The sequence below is a fragment of the Lycorma delicatula genome, chromosome 1, assembly GCF_047948215.1.
Source record: "Lycorma delicatula isolate Av1 chromosome 1, ASM4794821v1, whole genome shotgun sequence".
In the NCBI taxonomy this organism is placed as follows: domain Eukaryota; kingdom Metazoa; phylum Arthropoda; class Insecta; order Hemiptera; family Fulgoridae; genus Lycorma; species Lycorma delicatula.
This window is the reverse complement of record NC_134455.1, coordinates 343,488,440-343,511,991: the sequence shown is the minus strand read 5'-3', so window position 1 is coordinate 343,511,991 and position 23,552 is coordinate 343,488,440. Positions and strand designations below refer to the sequence as shown.

Here is a 23,552-nt window from a genome sequence, read left to right as displayed (position 1 = left end):
TCCAATGATTAAATTTATGTCGTTCAAAGAATTGTTATTAATCATCCGGTATGAGATATATAAAATACATGAATGTTATTTATTTTTAGCGAGTATTTAAAAGAAACAAGAGGGTAACCTCACAACAAAATGCAATTAATTAAACCTCTAAAGGATGCTTTAATAAATCTGCAAATACAATTTGTCGAATTTCCACCTCGACTCGTTTTTTTAGATATGTAAGTTGACGATTTAAAAAAAAATGAAAACCTATAACTTTTTTTAGTCCTTTGCTGTGGAAAATTGAACTAGCTGTAAATATATCACAGTATAAAGCTTCCTTTCATCCAAAAATTACTAATTCATATTCGTTATTTATAACTGTAATTACTAATCGTAATTACTAACTCATAATTTACTAAGCCTAAACAAGTTTCATTTTAGGAAAACTAATACGCATTCTTAGGAAAAAATGTTAAGAAGGATTACACTTTTTTTCTAACTCGAGCCGACCAAAATTCTTTGCAGCTACAACAAATTAGAAAATCTACAGAATAAAATGACCGCTGATTACATTTAATAATCGCGAGTTTAATAATTTGGTTTGCGAAATTTATACACAAACTTCCCGTTAAAAAAATGAGTTCCAAAACTTTTTCATGTTTATAAACAAACAAAAACCAACAGTATTAAATGAAAAAGGTTGTTTATTAGTTCACGGTTCACTTAAGGCGAAACTGAAAGCGAATGGAGTAGATTCCTTCTTAAAAATACATTTAACAACGAAAATACCAATACTAATCGTTAATTATATAAATTATAATTACAATAATTTTTTTGTCTAAAAAATATGTGGGAGAAGTAAAAATAGCAAATCTTGTGGTCCGGCAGAATTATTGACATTAACTTTTTTGCCCAGAAAATGGCTAAAAATCAGTATTTACATAATATCAGTATCAGCTAAATATCAGTATCGTAAAAACTAAATCTAAGAGAAATTTACACATCTAGGAGAGTTAATTCGTTCTAAATCAGCGTACGAAGAGGAAAATACTTTATATCATGAAAATCGTTTAGAATGCGAAGACTATCAAAATTAATCATTTAGAAATGTATACACTACAAATAAAACATCCCTAACTAGTGAGCGAGCCAATGCAACAGGTATAAAAATAAGGTAATATGAGATCGCAGTCACTTTTAGTCTAGATGTTGCTAAACGATCTCCGAAAGTTTTTTGTTACGAATGTTTTTTACTGTTACGATCGGTGCAGTTTTGTTTATTTATATTTTCAGACCTCATTGATTTCAGCAGTTAAGAAATTTCATTACTGGTAATACATTTACGAAAAAAAAACGTTTTAGAAAGCACATCAATACAGAGAATCCTTAAAAAAAACAGGTGATGATACAAAAGGTCCTTATAACGTTATCAGTGTAAACGGAAAGTAGAAATAATAATAGGATCCTGTTATCGACGCCTATTTATCCGCTAAACATTGCCGTAGTTCTACGACGTTGTAACGACCGGTGACTAAAACAAACACTTTAAATTATTCTAACGAGCGATTCAAAAGATACTGAACGCGTTTAAGGGTACTTGGGGACGTCGCGATAGAAAAACAGTAACTTACAGTAAAGTAACGATGATATAACCTACAGCAATGCGATGTATCTGCATATACTTAAGAAAAAAAATTCTTTCTTTCGAGCTTTGAAATTCTTTCCATGCGACTCGATTAATAGTTATCTAAAAATCGGTCTGTCATTCGATTAACAATGAAGTACTACAGCATGCTAAAATATCCGGGGACTTCGTGGCAGACTGCTGCAACTTTTCTAAAATACAGAAACTAATTTTTTAAGTACCCTTTCTCTTTCCCTGTAAACGCTAAAAAAAAAAAATGCTCATAAATATTTAATATATATAAATAATTGTATGCGTTCATAATTATTTAAAACAAATTATATTACAGATGAAATATTATGCGATTAAATAGCCGAAGAACGTATCGCACAGAAATAGTCATTACAACATTTGAACACAGTCTATAAATGGAATAAGATAATATTAATCGGGTTAAAACTACATTGCCGAATATAACCATGAACTCGATAGAAAGAAGGCTACTGAGAAAAAAAAACGATACAAAGTTAACAAAATAGTAGAATTATTCTCTCGTTTGCAAGATGCGAACTTCATTTAAGCAGTTCGGTAATAATTATAAAGATTGTTAAAGTACAAAGAAGGTCAGGCACGCCCTTCTTACATTTTGAAAATCATTTCTTCTTTAATGTGTCCTATATTAATAGTTGTTTAAACAAGGTGCTTTGAAAATACCAAGGCTTCACTGTCGCCTTCTTAAGTAGAAAAAACTTTACATCTGTAGGTAAACTTTCACCTTATATTTCGGAAGGTAAATAAAATACGTATTTCCAAATAGTCACATTCATTCCTGAAACTATATACAATTGCCTTATTGACTTTTTCAAAGTTTACAGTAGTTTTGCAAATTTATGGAAAGCGATATTAAATCTTTTACGAATCGTAACTTAGGATTTGATAAAAAAATTATGACAAGTGAAAACTAATATAGGTTAACGTATACAGGCTGTATCATTTACTAGCACGTAAAACAACCCTTCTTACTCCCGATTTTTACACTCATAAACGTTTAAGGTAGTCTAATTCGCAAAGCACGATAAGAATTCGCTTTTAATAATTGCACTGATAACAGAATTTTTGTTTCTTAAATTGATGAAATCGATTTGTTTTTTAATACTGAAAACGAATCTGAAATCGGAATTTTTCAGTTTCTCGTAAGTTTTGAAAAATTCCAAAATTTGTAACTCTTAATCAGTTAACCGTGAAACAGTAACCTAAGTCACACAACACATCATAATAATTTGTTTAGCCTCGGGGACCACCGTTAGGTATTGCTTCAGAGAATGAGATGAAATAACAATTATCTAGCGCGTGAAAATGCCATACCTGACCGGGATTCGAACCTGGGACCTCCGGATGAAAGGCAGAGACGCTATCACTCGCGCCATGGAGACCGGTATACGCATCATAAATAACACAAGCATCACATATCATGACATCATACCTCTCTATTGAAGCGTACACGAACGAGAGTCATCATGTCTGTACAATTCGAAACGACGCAAAGCTTGCTGGATATAATTAATCTATTGCTTTTAATAGTATAATCTCTTCAGTCTGTGTAATAACTGTTAATAAGCGAGAACAACGAAGTCTCATAATGTCTCTTAAGTGTGTAAATGATTCGGACAGTTTTTGTTACGTAAACGGTTAGTTCATTACAAAATCATCTAGAAAAAACATTACTTTCAAACCAAGCTTATAAATTTTATTTTCGCTGGATAATCAGTGGTAAAGATAAGAGGGCTCCTCATACAGACGAATGTATGAACCAAAAAACACTTACAGATTGTTATTTCTGTTTAACTAATGTGCTCTCGCATTTCTAACATTCTAAATACACTGTACAGTATCCTTCATTGCCATCTGCATTCACTCAGACCTGTTACTTCACAGTGAATCCAATCCGGTTCCCGGTTTGTAAAAATTTGTTCGTAAAAACAGTAATGAAGAAATTACGGACATTACGGAAGAATATAATCACGATTTAGAGTTTGAATTACAATCCACTAAGCCGCATCTTGAATCACAAAGCGAACTACATGACGCTGTATTTTTCAAAAATCGAATCAAGAGTGCAAGGTTGGAATTTATTTTTGGAAAAAAGAAATGCAAGAATGTCGGGCTACTAAAGTCGATACAGATTTTTGTCATACTTTTCTGAACAAATTTACTTAGTTTTCTAAGCTATGTTACAATTAAGGCAACTTCATGAACCTCAGGAATGGCGCCTTTTCATGGATTCCTCCGACAACAGCTTAAAAGCACAATTCTGCGAAAACTTCTGTGAAAACTTTTATTGAAAATGTGTGTGGATATTTAAAAGTATAGCCATTTTGTTACGCATGCAGTTAGGGTACAAAATACTGTTTATATTTGTTAAGAGGGCAGCCAAGGTAGGGATCAGCCTAATGTAATAAAACAGCAGAAGAAACATGAGAACTTAACTGCTGGTAAAAAAAAACCTTTATGAGCCTCTAGTTAAACCTTAAAAACATTTTTACCGCCCTATAATATCAAACTCGGATTAACAAAAACTTTTTTCGAAAGCTATGAAGAACATGAAGGATTGTTATACACAAAGCAGAAATTATCAAAAGTAAGCGAGAAAAATATTAAAGAAAGGGTTTTTATTGACCCACAAATAAGGAAAATGGATATAGTTGAAATATTTAACCCTGTGATGACCGATGTAAAACTCTCTACTTGGAGAGCGTTTAAAGCCACTTGTGGAAACTTTCTGGGCGCCCATAATCCCAAGATTAACAGGATATTGTATATAAACAGATAAATTTCTTAGAGCTATGAGGTGTAATATGTCATTAAAAGTCCGTTTCCTGCATTCACACTTGGATTTCTTTCCGCCAAACCATGGGGATACATGTGATGAATTGAGTGAAAATTTCCACAAAGATATTTCAGTGCTGGAAAACCTTACAAAACAAATGGAGTGTTAATATGCTAGCTGATTACTGTTGGACTAAATCGAGATGTACCTGAGGTTACCTACAAAAGGAGGACATCTGCTAAGTAAGGAATTTTAATTTTAAGTGTATGATAACATTAGTTATATTAACTGTTATAGACTTTTAATGTTCCATTTCTAATAAAATGAGGATGATAGAAAGATTCTACTTGCATATCTGTAGTCTACGCAAAAAAAAAACCTGCAGAGAAACGTATCACACTTAGTGAAACATTTTAAAAAAATTTTATTTTGTATATCAGTGTTATTTTAACTCCCTATAAACTGTCTGGTAAGAGCGAGTCCATGGTTTATCATCACAAACCAGAGCTCTATTTTTTAACTTATTTAAAGTAAAATTAATCAAAAACAAAGGAGAATCTCTCTCTCTCTCTCTCTTTCGCTTTCACTGGCTGTTTCAGTCATTACAATGACTTTTTGGTAATGTAATGACTCCGTACTACCTAATATAGTAAGCATAAATCTGCTTAATTAAATGTTAATATTGCAAAACCAAAAAATCAATTTTTTTGTAATTTAATACTTATAACGTTTTCTGATACAATATCTATTTAAACGTATGGTACTTAAATCACCTGTTGAATAATCGATCATTATTGTGGAATAGTTATAACGTTATTTACGAACGATTTACTTGTGAGCTGACTTAACCGTGACTCAGCGATCTACTGTCGTTTGAGAAAAGAGAAATTAATCAAGTGAAAGAGAGTAATAGGCATACATACGAATAAACAAACGATACTTCATAACTGTCAAGTTTTCAAGAATTTAACGTTTTTTGCAATATAATTGCTTTACTTTCAAGATTAGGCGCAAGTGGTGATATGAATAAACTTAATAATTTAAAATATGTATAAAAATTCATACAAGAAGGAGTAGAGAGAATGCATTTTTTCACAAGTAAAACATGTGAATGGGCCGCTGTAACATAGAGGGTTTATTTAACACAAGAACCACAGACTGATAATGTTGTGTAATGTTTTGTAATTCCTTCAAATGAAACTGATAATTAGGACAGTAAAGGGTTTTTAAAAAATGTAGCTAATAGTTTTGATATCTCTGACGCGTTCAATAATGGTAGATGGTAATAATTTTTGCAACTTTGAAACTCACGATTGTACAAGGATTACGAGAGAAAAGTACTTTTAAGGACACAGGTAACTTCAGCGTGTGAAATTTCCTCGCTAAGGAAAAGCGAGGATAAGGAAAGCGTGTTTGGGTCTTCGTTTCCGATTATTCTGTTCGATACTTCTTCATAATTAAGCCTACGTTGTAAGCAGTTCGATATTGTTGATCGGGAGTGGTACATTTTAGGAATTTCACAGCCAAATATTTATATACAATTTTTATATAATTTTTATTTTTAACGTTAATTAAAGGAGGTTAACGAGCGAAGCTAGAATAGGTAATGTTTGGTGAGATTATGTTGCTTCCGTGTACTGAGACGAATCGTACGAATATAAACATAAAACCTAACCAAACATAACACTCGCTTCGCTAGCTAACCTTGTCTAATTAACGTTAAATATACAAATTATATACAACTTATTAATAACAAAAGTGATATTTAAACTAAATACAATAATGTTAATTGTTATTTTGCATTGATTAAAAACAATTTTTGATGTGAAATCCGAAACACTACCGAAGATTCTAGAGGGAAATGGGAGTTTCATGCAAATGAAGTTTCCAAGATCTGAAATTATCTGCATTTCAGCCAATAAGGCGAAGTGCAGATGTTTTTAGTTTAAGGACATCTACTAACAAATTTTGAATTTTTCAGCATACAGCCGACAAAACCTGCAATCAATAAAATAAAGTCTGATGGAACAAAACCTAAACAAGGAATTTTATTGGGCAATAGGGATTTTAATGGTTATTAATAGGGAAGTCAGATGGCAGGTGCGATTACCAATATAGCGGGAGAGTATTCGTAAATACCAGTTACGAGAAAATTACTGAAACTGGGAAGCAGCCATTAAGGTAAATATTGAAAGTGTTAACGATTTCACATAACTTTCAACTTTTAGAACCGCAGTTTTAGACTAATTAACATACGTCACAACAAAAAGAACGCTCAATGAGATATTACACACTCACTATCTCATTACTACTCTAAACAAGGAAAGAAAAATTTAATTAACAAGGATTTAAAAAATATAATTCATAAAAATTAAAAGCAAGAATACGATAATCATATTTTCAAAAAATGCAAACACCACACACCAAACTAAATTGCTCAAAGTATAAAACTGAAAAACTTCCAAATTTTCAACAACAAAGTCAAATGTAGGCTTTACTATCAAAAAAATTTGAATTTTAAATCAGATTATTTATCAATCTCAAATAAAATAAACACAGTAACATCATAAAACCAGACTCAACAAAAGACTTAAGAAAACTGTTTTTCAAACGATTAGAATATCCTAAACACTGTTTTCTCATCGCAGTCAGAACAACACAGTTCAAAATGTTAACTACGGCAATAATGCTATCACTGGAAGAACCAAATATTGTAGAAATTATTTTCATGATGGTAAAAACCTTCAATATACTGTATTTCAAAAGTTTATTTTATCATCAACATTAAGTACCTGTAGCTTTTCAACTTTCACCGTTCAAGAACAATCAAATCGTGGAATAATTTTAGATTCTTACAGCGATCGTTATATTATAAAAAACACAAAAAATGATGTCCTACTTTATAAAGCAGTTTGTCATTTAAAATTTTCTGTGGTTTAATTGAAGATTTTATTTTCATTTCCAGAAAGTAGCCCAGATTACTTAAGAGGCAAATTGTGATTTTTGAAACCCGTTAAATAAGAAAACAATGTATATTTTTATGTATATTTCAAAAACATAAGGACATTATTTCCCAGCGATCGCATTCAAACTTTCCCTTCTTAAAAACTTTCGAGTCCGAGTGCAGAAATAACTAACTGGTCGTGATGCGAGACAATTGCCCATGGATTGGATTAGATGTTTTCCACAGTTGGAATAAAAGATTTTAGCAAGATATAACTGCTTTAAGGAAACTTGTATTTTTACAGTTTGTAAGCCCGAGAATAAGCTACTTCCTACCGTCGTCAACATTTCTAAGTCCTGATACTAAACAATTAATAATTTTACGATTCTGTTAATAAAACAATTTTTACGGAATTTTACACGATAAAAATAACAAATACTTATTAACATTAATAGAATAAATACTTATATTAACATTCTAATGCAGTATAAAAATTTATATATTTCACAAATAAATATTCTACGACCGAACCATTATCAGCTAACGACATCCGTGACATCAAAGCGTTTAAAATGTAATACGTCAAATGCGTTCAATAAACTGCGCACGTGCCAACAGTCAGAAATGTGCTTTCATAACAGATAGATTCTGCCTGTCACACTACGTAAACATAACCTACAAATTAAGTCATGTAAATTTGTTCACAAAATAAAAAGTCAAACGGGGTTCCAGTTGTCAATTTTCTTTAAAGTTATCTTATGAAAGATGCAAATATTCTTTTTTCAAATTATATTTATGATTAAACTCTATTTGCAATAGCTATCTCATTATTATAAGTATTATAATAATGTTTTATAGACTAAAACCGAAATACGAGTGTTTCTTTTCATGATTACCGAGCAGATATTTCGTAATACCTTGAATAATAGATGCCACAAGTAAATAATAACAATAATATGGAATTTAACTGTTGTATAAAATAGAGTTGGCCCGTTTACTACATCCCGAACATTACATATAAATGATGTATTAATTACCTAACCCCCTTCCGTGTAGCCACAGACTTGATATCTCCGCTATTGTCTATATGGTAATAAGATAATTAATAAATAAATAAAAATAAATCTAACTGTGTGAAAACTGTTTATCACACAACACCAGATTTTTACTGCGAAAAACCATTCCCTAGGGTTGAAAAGATTCTTAACTCCTTGTAACCCCCTCGGACCCCATCCGAGGGGGTTTCTACTATCGTAAAAAATTAAAATACTCTTTTATTCAAATTTTTCATTTTTTCTCAGCAAATTAAAAATATCACTTGAAAAAATAGGTTTACCCCTTCTTGCTTCATAAAGGGCTCATACTCCTCAACTACCAGAACTTGAAATATAATAATATTCACAAAGATTTTGTTTTTCTCAAAATATATCCCATCATAAGAAAAATTTTTAAATAAATTTTAAGAGGTCCAAGCTCACTTGCCCCTAAGGGTCTCAAATCCCCAATTCTAGATTAAATAATATTGCAACTGTGATATTCAAATCGTTGTTTCAAACTGCCATTTATATTCAGAAAGTATTAAATAACATATACGAAAAGAACAGGTTCTGGGACCTTCTTGCTCTAGAAAGGGCCTCTCCCAGTAAATAAAAACCAAATTATTGATATTCCAACATGTCTTTTTTAAAACTTCATCATAAAAAATCATATATAATAACATAAGAGTTTCAGATTAACTTGCCTCCTACGGATTTCTAATCCTCTCTCCTCAATCACTGTTGATTTAAATAGTTATTTATTTATATATTGCTAAAGTACCACCATTATTTTTAAAACGTATTTTATCAAATATTAACAGATTTAATATTGTATTTCAAAACCCTCATTTGTCTCCAAGAACCTCTAACTCCCTATGTTTACGCCATTGCGTAAAGTTGCGTTATTTCCAATGAATTCAAAGTTAGGGTTGGGTCTTGATGTTGCTACAGGCATGGTAAATTTATTACTATGTTTCGTATTGGGCTAATCATATTTGTATCTGTTTGATTATTTGTTTGAGACCTGGCGCAGGCCAGACTGTCTGCTTCTGTCATCTTTAGTGACCGCGTGTATTCATTTCTCGCAAATTTATTGCTGCCCTCATCACTCCCTTTTTGTTTCGTTCCCATACTAATGCATACATACATCTGTTGTTTTTAACACATACATCTCTTGTTTTTAACACTTACACTATCTCCTGTCCACTGCCTAGGTTTGGTTCCCCCCTCTTTTCTTTCACGCCATCTTTTCGGCAGAGTAGATCAGACATTCACCCTGTACAGTCGACTGTGACTTTTCTCTCTTAAACTTTCTGATAATATTTTCATCGCGTTCATACTCGCATAAACGTTGCGGTATTTCTCCGTCGAAATATTCTCTAGCTCTACTCGTCAGTGTCTAGTAACTTCACCGATCTCTATGTTTTGTTTTGCCTCGTTTCTTTGTTAAGTTATTCTTCAAATTCACTATATTACGTCTCTGTGGAAAGTGTTTCAATCACTACAAACTGTCAATTCTATCGACGCCGAATCTTCTCGAGCTGCTGATTACATTTTCATTGATGCAGAATCTCTCCAAACTCGTTGCTACATATTTGAGACGCCACGTCCTGCTCAACCTCTAAACCACGTCTCACCCCTGTATTCCTGATACACCACTGCAGGCTACGCCCAGGATTACTGTATGTATTCATTTACCTTCATTCACGAGTTCGTCTCTTGCTAATATTTGTGTGCTACAGGTAAGTTCAATTTTCATTATTTATTACGTTAAACAGTTATTTTATCATTAAAATTTGTGGAACATTCAGTTCATCATACCTTATGACTTTCAAGTTTCAATTTCAATTTTAAGTTTAGTTTAAAAAACCTTTTATTCATTTAAGTGCAGTCACGACAGGTGACTTATATAAGGTTATGTCATTGTTCAGGTGCAACCTATTTTACGTGCTTAATTATTGCAATTTGTTGTTACTGTAATTAACTCTATAATTTAATCTTGTAACTTGTTAATCGCCGAGATTAATCCTTTTCTACTCATGAACTGTATTCATAATACTGCTCTTAAATTAACCTAAAGCAAATTACTCCTGATGTGAATTTATGTTTTTGGACTTTGTAATTTTATATTTTCAAGAAAGCTTACTACTAAATGAACTCTATTTATATATTTACTTATTTCAATTTGATTATTGTAATTAACACTTTTTGTACTAGAATATTGTGGCCTTTTTTCTACACTAAACTAGAATTACCTGCTTTAATTATTTAATGCTAAGTTTGATGTTCACAAATCAGGAAAGGCCAGTACCAATAATAAGATTTACTGTAATTTATTTTTCTAAGTTAATGACATTTTTTCATTGCTAATTTTTCAATATTACAGCATATGTCAGTAATGCAACAGTTTTCCAGTCATACTATGTTTATTGATGTATGTTTATAAGTATCTAATTGTAAATAAGATGTTTTATGTTCTCTTGTTTTCAGGCTTTGTTAAATTGTAGATTTTCAAAATGTGTATTTGAAAAATGTATATTCATGTATTTTCTCATTTAATATCATTACTGATATGCTGATTTCAGCTGATATTTCTTATATAGAATTAAGTTATGTTTATTTTATAATTTCATTTAATTTTTTAAGGTTATGATTTATCATAAGTTCATATGTTTTCTTCTAATTAAAGTCCAATTTCTTTTGGCAAATATGAGCTGTGTGTTCTTTTAATTTTGTTAACTTTACCCAACACCCTGTAACTCAAAATCCAAGTTTGATACTTGCATACTTCTTTTCTGTAAGAAAGTTCTGTCTGTCTTGTACTAGTGCCTTTGATTAAAAAAAAAACACCCACTAATAATTTTTTAATTAATAAACAATTAAAATTTAAAAATGACAACCGGCTCAGAGATATTGTACAGTTAATCTTCTAAGCGGTAAAATATTTATCTATAAAGACTCATTTCATAAATATTAACAATAGTTAAAGTCAACATTAATTAGAAGCAGCAGAATAAATAACCACGCTATTAGTTTTAATTGAACACAAATGATAGAATATATATACATATATCACCCAATCAAAGTCCATCAATCTTTAACAATACATGAATTTGTCACAAAATTTGATTAATTTTACATCCAAAGTTCAATTTTAAAATCATAACATTAATTGTTCAGAAAAACTGAGTATTATCATAATTTTCTTATGATTTAATGAAACAGATAACTCTTATTTAACAATCTACAAGTCTATATGATTTTTTTTTATTTGATAATTTAAAAGATAGTAAAAATAATATAAAAAGATAGTTCATATCTTGACTGAAACAAAAGTGAAGTAATTGCAAAGTAAATAAGAGATATATGTCACAGAAAGTAACATGTTAGGCCTGCCTTGGGTAGTATATACCAAACCACTCTATATACAAAATAATTATAAAATATACAATAACAAACAAAAAGCTGATTTTTCCTTTTTCTTTCAATTTCAAATTTGGCAAACATTAATAAAAAGAATTTTAACATAACTGGATGTTATGTTAAACAACACAACAGTGATTTAATAAACTTCAAACAATTAAACAGTATTTACAATAAACAACTAAGTTAGTATTAGAAAAACTAAGTACAATAACATAACATTTTGCATTAAAAACTGACTTTTCAAAGCTGAACAAACAGGTAATTATAAATCATTTCCTCAACAAAAATAAATAAAATACATAAATTTGCCATTTTAGAATTATCAAATCTATCACAATTATCTTCCATGTCCAGTTACGATTTTATGATGAATATGTCTAATTTTATTCAACAAGCATCTCAGCAAAGTACCATGATGGTAGCTAACCAGATTCCCATAGTAAACTACCTCAAGTTGATAAAATGAAGGATAAGGGGAATAAGAGGAAAGGGTTACTTATCCTCAGAGAAGCTCCTCTGTATATTATTAATACTTTCAATCTTGCCCTGGTCCAATTCTCAAGAGAACAAAATGCTTCAGAATTTGATATAACTGCCAGTAACAATTACATTACATAAATCATACAATATAATAAAAAAGGCTAATATTTCAGTAAATAATCTACAACTCTCAACAGTTATAGTTTACTATTAACATGTTGTTATAAACTATAATGAAATATCGTTTATGCTACAACAGTTTCGGTTAAATAAGCAAATTATAAAAAAAACTTTAATAAATGTTTTGATTAAATAAGAAAATAAGATAAATATTTAAGTTATATTAAAATAAAGAAATTAAATATTAAAATAAAATGATTAGACCAAATAGATTAATGCCAATAAAATTCACCAATGAAGTTGGTCTCTACCACCATTAATATATACTACTACGTTTTTCCCAATACTTTATAATATTTAAATCTTACTTTTAATAATTTTTAATTTTGTTATAATATTGTAAATCATGTTTTAGGTTATAGAGACCATTTGGTACTTTTTAATTTCTCCCTTGCTTTTTCTATGCTGATATCAATTTAAGTAGACAACTAATGTGGAGGCCAAGTGAACCAAATTTTGTAACAAAACATTTTTAAAACTTTTATTTCAAAACATTTCCTTGTGACCATTCGCAGTGACTGGCATCAGCTCAAATTTCTGCTATGGACATGTTTTATTGAATTAGGCAGAAATATATATAGAATACAGTCTAAAATTGTCATGGATTTTAATGTCTAGTCATTCTGTATATTGTAGTGTGTTTTGTACATTTATATATTTTCCATAATGTTAAAATGTACTCTTTTTTTTCTGTATATGAATAAAATATCAAGATTCTGTCACATATGTATTTGTAAGCAAATTGGCAAATATTATTAAACTTTCTCTGACATCCCATTTGACCAATGTACAGTTGATGTAGTTTTAGCTTATGTATAAACTTCAGTATAGAGGGATTTGTTTGTTTGGTGAATGAGTTCTGTGCATAATGATAATCTTTGTCAGCTGCTTCAAAAATTAAATTAAATATCCCGATTATTTTTTTAATTGTGAGCAATTATCTCCAAATCTTTGTTAATTTAATATGATGTATTTTTTTTTTGCATAGTTTATGTTTGTTTGTTTTTTTATTTACTTTTTATAGATGTGTTTCAATGAGTGTTCTGTTACATCAGGTTTGTGTGAATAAAGCATTTTTCTGGTGACAGTAAGGTCATGAAAATTTATTGGTTAACTGTGTTGATGTTCGGATGTTAAATTTAATTTGAAGTGTAGCTGATTTTGGTATGCTAACGGTTTACATAGTCTTTTGTAGGCTTGGTACAATAAGATGATATCAATATTCATAATCAGTACATATAAATAAATAAAAATATATATATATATCAATATTATGATATCAGTATATTTTGTGAACATTCTTTTTGTTTTTTCAATGTATTTTAGAAAGATCTCTTCATTGTAGAAAAAAGCTCATATTAAGATCATAAGATTGTTTATAATATTATAAAACAATATTACTTTATATTACAAAGAAATGTTTGATATTATTATGATTTCTAATATGTGCTCTTGTGATTTTAAGAATGGAACGTATTTTTGTTACTGGGATGTTAGAAGGCAGGTTTGTTTATAAGATAGAACCTTGCAAATATTAAAATTACTCACCTGCACATTCTAATTTAAAAAAAAGAAGTTAATATAAAACATAATCAACCAGGCTATTTCTTACCCGATGAAATCGGATAGTTGATAAATGCAGCCTACTTAATGATAAGCAGAGTAAATAATCATTTCAGAAAATCATAAATATTTGAATGAAAGAGTTGTAATCAATTAGTAGTCTACGAAAACTACCAACTACACATCAAAACATGAAGAAAAAAGCTTCAAAATAGAAGTAGATGCTTCTTTAAAACGCCTTCGAATAATAAAGAATGACAAGCTGTAAAAAACGTACCAGATTTGATGCAGCTGACGGCTTCTTCAGCTGAAACCCAACAAGGTTCCCGTTGTATGGGTTGCGCAATTTCCTTACTATATGTAAAATAAGACCTCTTTTTCTTATTATTTAATGCGAATGCACTCATCCATGCTGTGTGTTTAACATTATTTGAGCTGAAATAATAAGGCAAACGTCGTACAACAGCAGCCATAACCGAGCTAACAAAATGATCACCTATAGAGTAACAAATACAAATATTAACAATAACAGATAATTTAGAATCAAATTTCAGGTACAGTTAAACAATATAACTGATTACTAAGCAAACCCGACACAATTTAAAACCACTTAACAAACAACCAGCGAGTACAACGAACTGATCGCTGACCCACTACTAACCAGACAATTTTCGATTGTTGTTTAACATATATGTGACATCTGCAACACGGTCGGCATCTAGCGTCGCTTTTGAGACTAACATTATTATGTACTATAAACACTATAAAATGGCTCCAACATTTCAAATAAAATGAAGCAATTATATTTATTCATATAGCAACAATCAACTGATGCCTAATTACTATTACTGATAAATGATCATAAATTTTGTAGCATGTAAAAAATGCCATGCCTGTCCGGGACTCGAACAAGGAACTTCCTGTTAAAAGGCAGATTGGCTACCACCACACCTAGGTGGAGATTACATAATTATTGATGAATATACTCAAAAAAGGTGGAATTTTATCTTCTGGCATTTATTTCATAAAAAAATTTCTTAAAAAAACAGAATACTTTGTTGTTTACAGCATATCAAGTTACATTTTTTTTTCTTAATTATAGAGTAGACTGGAGAAATGCTGTTCAGTTTAGTTTTAGTGTTTAAAAAAAAGTTTTAAAAACTAATTTTAATATTTATACACAAGTCCTTATTTCAGAAATTCCTTCAATAAAGATGCTTGTTTGTAACAAAACAAAAATAGAAGGAACTAGACAGAAGATCTATTATAGTTTATATTATTATGTTAATTGGTCTTCTACATCTGTTACCAATATATGTATATGTAAAAATTAAAAACTGAATACAACTCTCTTAATATAATAAAATCATCAATTTGCTGTTCTCAGTTTTTTCTTCCTTTCACCTAGAGCTTTAGCCTAACCTGTTTCATATCCAACTGACACGGTGACTTTTTCACTTCCATTCTTTCAGCTATAGTTTCTTTGATGTCTATTGTTCTTATTTTTTTCTTTGACATCTCCTTGAAGATCCTTGCCAAGCTGTTTATTTCTTTTGAAAACAACTTACTATGTGTTTTTGACGAGAAACGTTTTTAAAATCACACCAAAACATATGAGTACCAGAACAGAAATTTGTAGCATAACGAAAAGGTCTATATCGTCCTGCCTTAATAACTAACTCCCTAGCTATTAGTCTCAGAGCCGTAAATGTTGTGTCATTTTATAACTTAGACGGTCAGCTTGCTGATACGACTTTAAATTTAAACCCGCTCACCTCATTGGCGAGCGGGTTTGGAGGGAGGGGCATAGCGCAGATCGATGAAAACTGGTGCTTTTTTGTATTCTGGACAATATTTATGTGTAAAAAATTAAAGTAAACATGTAAAAAAGTATAAAAATTCGATATGTCAGCCTCAGCCCACACAAAAGCCAGCCAGAAATATAAATTACTTATATCGTTGGAAAGGGGACGTTATGGGCCATGAACAGCTACCCCAATGTCCAGTACCGAGCGAGCAAGACTGTTTCGGGAGTGACGCCGACGGCGTGAGTACCTCTACCGTGCTTATTATGCTTTATGTCTCTTATATCACAGACCAATGTTGAACAAAATTGTCGTCGAATATTAGTCTAAATAAATATCATGTACCATTTAGTGTCTGTTTTTTGTTAAAATTAAATTTAGTACGCAGTCAATATTCAGTTTTTATTTCAATTCAATACACTAAAAGTGACTCGCGACATACAGACCGATCAATTTATCTGTAGAGTTGGCCAAATGAAGGAACTAAAATTTTCCATTGTAGACTTTCAGTTTGTTAAAAAAAAAATACAATGGTTGCTTTCCCATTTAACTCTACAGATAAGTTGGTCGGTCTATAGATCGGAGGAACTTCATCCAAGGTCTGTAACGTTTCATGTTAAACCAACGGCCGAGCGGCCCGACATAGCAGGCCCGATGTTTTTTTTGTTATTTGACTTTTTGATTTGTATAGAGTTTTGTTTTACACTACTATTCTATAAATCAAACATTTTGTACAGATGATTTTCTGACTTGAAAACAGTGTTCAACTTACTACATATATATATATATATATATATATATATATATATACATATATATGTATATATATATATATATATATATATATACATATATATGTAGTAACACACACACACACACACACACACACATATATATATATATATATATATATATATATATATGTGTGTGTGTGTGTGTGTGTGTGTGTGTTATTAAATTTTGGTCTATATATATTCTATTATTATTATTTGTGGTCATATATATTTACTTTTTATTTATTTTTCTTTGAAGTCAGATGACCTCTATTTATCATCAAAATTGAACCCAATAACCTCCATATTTTCTATGTTTTTTAACCAATTTCCTTTTATAAACAGATTATCAATACAATTACTTAGATATTATGCTTTAATACAATTTATTTTCATTCTTAGTTTGCATTTTTTCTCTGAAAAGTTTCTCCACATAAAGTAGGCATCCTCTCTTTCCATGTTGTACCCTAGTACTCATTCGTCAACTAACAATAGATAATACTAATGCATCCAATCCTTTACTCACTGTTTTACATATTCTGAAACATCTATTAAAGCTCGTCTCTCTACAGATTTTTAATAAAACTGGGGTAATAGGGAATCCTTTACTTATCCTGAATTTTTTTGATAACAAACTACCAAACTAAATATGACAAAATCTTTTTATGCTCAACAAATACTTATAAACAAAACTTTGCATACTTCATAAAATTTTTAAATTAGATGACTGTATTTTCTGGCCTCATTTACTCCTTACGCAGGGAAAGTTGTATCATAGAAAGAGAGAACAGGTCATACTTTTGAAACACTTAAATTTCTGTTAAATACAACTGCAAAATAAGTACCAATAGTTGTTATTATCCATAATCCTTTAGTATTGAAGAGTTCTCATGTTAATTTTTTTCTAATTCATGCACTGATTCTAGTTCACTACATTATTTTTCAGATCATTATAACTAAATCTACAAAACACCTTTTTCTCACACCTTGATGATCTGAAATTGTAACATCAAAATAAAATAAAATATAAAAATAAATTGTTATCCAAAATACTTTTCAAATAGATTATTCTTCCTGCCTTCACTGAACAAACAGCCTGGTCAATCATGAAAGATCAAAAGTGACAAGCAGTTTTGAGTAAAAAACTCTAAACTATAAGAAATGTAAAATTATAAGCAAAGTTAATTATTTATTTTTAGTATTTAGAAAAATTATAATCACTGTTACATTTATCAGTTGCATGGACAATCAGTCTTGTTGGTACCTCTACAAGATCATTGCTCTTTCAAGGTTTATATGCCAAGTAAACCAACTAAATATGGCATAAAGGTTCAGGTGCTCGCTGATGCAAGGAGTTCATATTTTTATAATGGCTACATTTATCAAGGGAAGAGGATTGATGGAATGGGAAGAAACATACTGTTGACAATTATTATTGTTCAGTTGAATTGCGTCTAGAATTAGCGAAAAGATGTCTCTCTCATCCTTGTCGGCACTCTAAAATAATAAAAAAAAGGAAAATTCCACCAGAATTTCAGGCATCAAACAGAAGACTGGTACAAAATTCTTTATTTGGTTTCACACAAAATATTATCCTTGCGTCATATGTTTCTAAGAAAAATAGGAACGCTATTTTGCTATCTATAATGCACCATGACAGAGAGATTGATGAGAACACCTGACCATCAATAATTATGTTCTACAATAGAACTAAAGATGAGGTAGACTGCCTTGATAAAAAGTTCTCAACTTACTCTTCACAGTGTAGATCCCTGAGATGGCCACTGATTATGTTCTTTCAAATTTGTGATATAGCTTCTTCTAATGCTCACGTACTCTACTTTTCCTTCAGGATAAACTCACTGCTGCGAAGATTTAAATTCACTGAAATGGTAGTGAAACAAATGATGGCTCCACATTTACAGAGGAGCTGATTAGAACCTACAATAAGAAGTGGCATAAAAGGTATCACCAATGAAGTTCCCAACGTACTACCAGAGCCAGAGCCTCGCACTGAAGAAATGTCAGACATACTACCATCAAAGAAAATTTGTAAAATATGTGATCCTAAATTAAAGAGAAGGAAACAGTATAAATGCGTCAGCTGTGGTACACCTATTTGCTTACAATGTTCCAGAAAAACATGCACTGATTGTACTAATAAAAAATATCGAAATGATTGAAAGAAAATAAAACTCTCCTACTTATTATATTTTCAGTATCAAATTTATTTACATAGATAATTTTTTGGAAATTACTGTTCTTGTTCTAGTTCTTTGATAATTTTTTACTATTCTTTTACTTTAGTATTTTTGATGATCTCTTTTAAATGTTACCTATATATAATATATATATATACTTATTACTTTACAAGAAGCAAAGGCACATTTATTTTCACTTTTAAAAAATGATTGTTCTTCATTTTTCTATTGATGTTTTTGAAGGCTGTGTTTTCTAGCTAAGTCAGGTCCTAAGTGATGGTATTATTAATTTAGGGTGTGTTCTTACTTTAATTTATAGAGCTAAAGACAGATTATAATAATTTTTTTATTAGATGATATTTATATGATTTGTAAGTTATGTACACTCAAGACTAATTATCATGTTAAAAAAGAAAAGTTGATGAGAAGTATTGTAATTTGAAAATACACTTTGTTCCAAAAAAGAAAAATTTTTATACTTCTAAAAACTTTACTCAATCTACTTTCACCCTTGTATTCCTATATTCATGTATGCAATGTTCAGTTTATGGGTTTAAATAGGAGGTAAAATCACTAACCTGGTGAAAAAAAGAGATGATGTCTCACAGATGGTGTATACCTTGGAGCAGGCCCAGGTGTGTACCCGTGCAAGGTTTAAAAAAAGAACAAAAAATTCAAGAAAATCACTGGATAAATATTTGGTGAAAATAAACTCCTTGCCCTCTTGGGCACTACCTGAAAAAGAACCTGCTGCTAATTACCACTGCCCACATCTAAAATCAAAAACATTTCAGAACTCAAGTATCTAATATAAATCAAGCTTTAAGAAGTAGAGCTATTAAAAAGGAGAATACAAAGTATGATTGTGAAGAAGTCTGTGATGAATAGCATCTGTAAACTAGCCTTAAAGTAAACATAAAGTATTAGTTTAAGCTGCTATTACCAGCTTTTGGTGAGAAGTTTAATTCAGAATAGACTTTATACATACTTACATTATAGTATTTGGCTACAACATTTTTTTGGCTACTGAAGATGCCTTTTTAATTTTTTAATAGCTATTTAAAATTTTAAAGTAATCAACTTAACTGAGTTGGAAGTGGTTGGTTAGTTTTATTGCTGTCATACGATTGTTAGAAGATAATGTAAAGGAAATTTTTCCCATTTAAAAGTAAACAACATTTTTTAACAATAAATACAGTTTATAAATGGTTAATTCTCATCTCGCATCACTTTTTCAAGTGGCTAAACATTTTAAAAAATGTTTTAATATTAAAAAAGTAGCCGTTACTTTAATACTAATGTTATAGTTCAGTATTATTTATGTTTATATTTCTGAAGGTCATCTACCTCTACAGTTTTATAATGAAGTGGTAAATTACCACATATTTGTTAAATATATAGTAAAAATGTTTTACAGCAAAGAGATCAAACTATTTTTTCTTATTGTAAGTTTTATTCTTCAGTGTATGCCAAAACAACAAGTAGATTTAAAAACATTGAGACTTTTTAAAAATGCTCTGTAAGAATACTTATTACTGCTTCTTAGATTCAATATATTTATTCCACTGAGAAAAATATTTCAATATTTATACAGTACTTTTTCATAATTTATTTTATTTTGTAGGAAAAAACATTTTAAAAAAATACAAATCTACAATTATATTGGAATTTTTCCTTCAAAAGCTAATCCAAAATAATATTCAGAAAAGATTAAGTTTTAATTTAAAAATAAGAATATTTAATAGACATCTTGGTTTTTTAACATTCCCTGACCAGCAAAATTTACAAAATTAAGTGAGCCAAGAAGCATCATTTTTTATTAATGCATTATTTATAATTAATATCATTATTATTATTATCATCACTATTATTATTTTTATATAATAATAATAATATAATAATAATGATTATTATGAAAATTACAAAGAATAACCTACGTTAAACATATGAAATTAAATAATTTATAGATTGTTCTACTTCAAACAGAAAAATGTGACTGAAAGTTTGTTCTATCTTCTTCCCGTTCACTTATCATATTGTTACCTACTGTAAAATTATCATAAAATCTGATAAGTTATCATAAAATTTCATTGTATTGTTTTGTATAAGTTATGCTAATTAATACAATCTCTTTTCCTTAATTCATTACAATGATTATTTCATAATTAACAATATATTTGTTGTCAGTATAATTTTATAGTCATATTTATTTTCAGTATTTTTAGAGGAAATCTTCAGTAAAATAATCTTAAATGTCTGAAAATTGTTATATACAAATAATACTACATTAATTGAAATAATAATAAAATTGTACTCATTACTTGGCATTTGTATCTTTTGGATTTATTCTCTTAAAGTAACAGATTTCAAACATTTTATTAATGACAGAATTTACTGTGATTTATTTCACATTAACAATGTTTTTGGAATTAAACTCATACATAACATTTTGTACATCAGGTACAAAATAACCATTGTATTTTGTACAAAATGTTACACTAATTTCTTTCCATAGCTTTTCTTTATTAACTTAATATTATTTTGATTGTTCAGTACCAGATAATTTTTCAAATACTTAACAGCAGAAAATACATGGTGTCTAATTAATGTGTTCTTACCATACACATTTAGAATGTATTTTAAAAAGGTACAGAAATGTTTGATCATACGAGTAATATCTTATTTGTCCTTGAATATGTTTGTATTTATTTGCATGCAGTACAATCACCTTTCTTATCAAATTGTGTTTCATTGTTTAGTTCAGTTGACCCTGAAGATTTTTATAGCATTTACAAGTTAGACAAGTATATATAATTTATATATATAAATAAAATGAAATTCAACCTTGACAAAAATTCATCCGCATTCTCTTTCCTAGCCCTTGTGGTGATTCAACCATCCTCAGGAAAAACTATTCTTCAATTTCAGATCATTAAAAAAAAAATTAATGATCTCAATTGAAGAATAACTTTTCCTGAGGATGGTTGAATGACTGGAAATGCTAGAAAAGAGAATGCAGACGAATTGTTGGTAAAGTTGAATTTCATTTTATTTATATATAAATAATATTAATTGTGCCATACTTAAAAAAATTATCTAAGTATATATAACTCATTCCATTTTATAAGTATAACAAGCTATATTAACCACTGTTTCTGGATTACCTATTTGTTTCCTCAGTAAGAGTTACAAAAATGTTTTGCATGAAACTTTTACAAATTTGTTTACTTCAGTTCTTGTCACTTGAAATCTTTTTCTAGAGTTTATCTCAGAAAGTAAAAAACTGTTTTGCCAAAAGTACAGTTGATTGCACTCTCCCTGCTTTCTTCAATGATGAAGAAAATTTCCAAGAAAAGTTATTTAAATTTTTTTTTGGGCCATTAAATTGTATGTAAAAACAAAAAAGTATTACAAAAGGGGAGTGAGTTTAGTTTTTGTCCTATCACTACATGTTTGCAAAGCACATCCTTACTGAATAAATTTCATAAATATATTTTTTGTAAAGTGGATCAGCCTTTTAGTGGTTATTTCAAGGGAATGCTTGCATAGCAGGCTTGGCTAACTTACAATTGAGTAAATCGATAATTGGCTAAAATAAACCCATTCAGCGAGTTTCGTTAAAACAACTTTTGTGTTTTACAGATAAAACGATAAAAGATCGCCACAAATAGGCTTTAGATAACGAGCGCAAATCGAAATAAATGACTGAAATTGAAATTACTGATTATACGAAACGCGAAGGTAACGTGAAGTAGAAGAATTGTTAACAATTTATTGAATAAAACACAGCTTATCAAAACCAAGATACCGTTTATTTAAATTTTTTATACAAATATTTCTGATTGAAATAGCTATTTCCTGACAAAAATACCCGTATCTGGAAAAACCATTGACCTAAAAATCCTCGAATTTGCCGAGTTGATTGAAAAAAATGTTAGTTATTAAAAGGGGATTTAGATTTTCCTCGTTTTACACTTAAGCATTGGCGGAACTATAATACAGCATGAGCCCGCAATGCGGGGGCACAAAGGCACGAAAGGGGCCCAAAATTTTGTTAAAATTATTCCTAATTTAAATTACACTAAAAATGCCCTGAAAAATATCTTTTGTTCACGTTTTGCACAGAGCGGGATCCCATTAGTTACAAAATGAAATAGTTAAACTACATACAAATTTTGTTATTTATTTTCCTCTAGAATTACAAACAGCCCTATAATAACGAAGTCTTACATTTCCTTTTTTTACTTTCCAATAAGATAATGTATAAGATGTCTGCCTGGCGGTGCTAGTGACCAACAGCTCTTGATTACTGTAGTTGTAGTTTATAGGCATTGATCTCTGTATAGCTGAATGGGGGATCACACGTATTGAAATTAGTAAAATTTGAAGCATAAACTAGCGCCACTAAATGAGTTGTAGAACCGGTAGAACTAAATAAAATGAAACGGAGCCTGCGCACAGGTAAGTGTAAGAGTAGGAATAAAACCACGTTTTAAATTTAAACCTATACAGCGGAATTGTTCTGATTTTGTATTTTGAATAAAGTGATCTATTTTTATTCCATTACAAAAACATTGTGATTGTGAATACCCGTAAATTGAAAATAGATTTGTGAGTAAAAATTATGCGGAAGTGTGTGTTTTGTAAAACAAAAGATAAGAAATTGAACAGTATATATCTTTCTTTAAGAAAGTACAACGTAAGGTTTTA

General features: G+C 29.8%; 1 protein-coding gene across 1 annotated transcript in view; it reads right to left on the bottom strand.

Annotated features, from left to right (window-relative positions):
* LOC142334352 (succinyl-CoA:acetate/propanoyl-CoA:succinate CoA transferase) overlaps positions 1-14,753 on the bottom strand; it is a 110,715-nt gene extending 95,962 nt beyond the window's left edge. Inside the window, exon 1 of the mRNA XM_075382328.1 lies at positions 14,341-14,753. Coding sequence (XP_075238443.1) covers positions 14,341-14,536 — 196 coding nt within the window. The 5' untranslated portion in view covers positions 14,537-14,753. The remainder of the gene's footprint in view (positions 1-14,340) is intronic.
* Between the last annotated feature and the right edge of the window lie 8,799 nt (positions 14,754-23,552).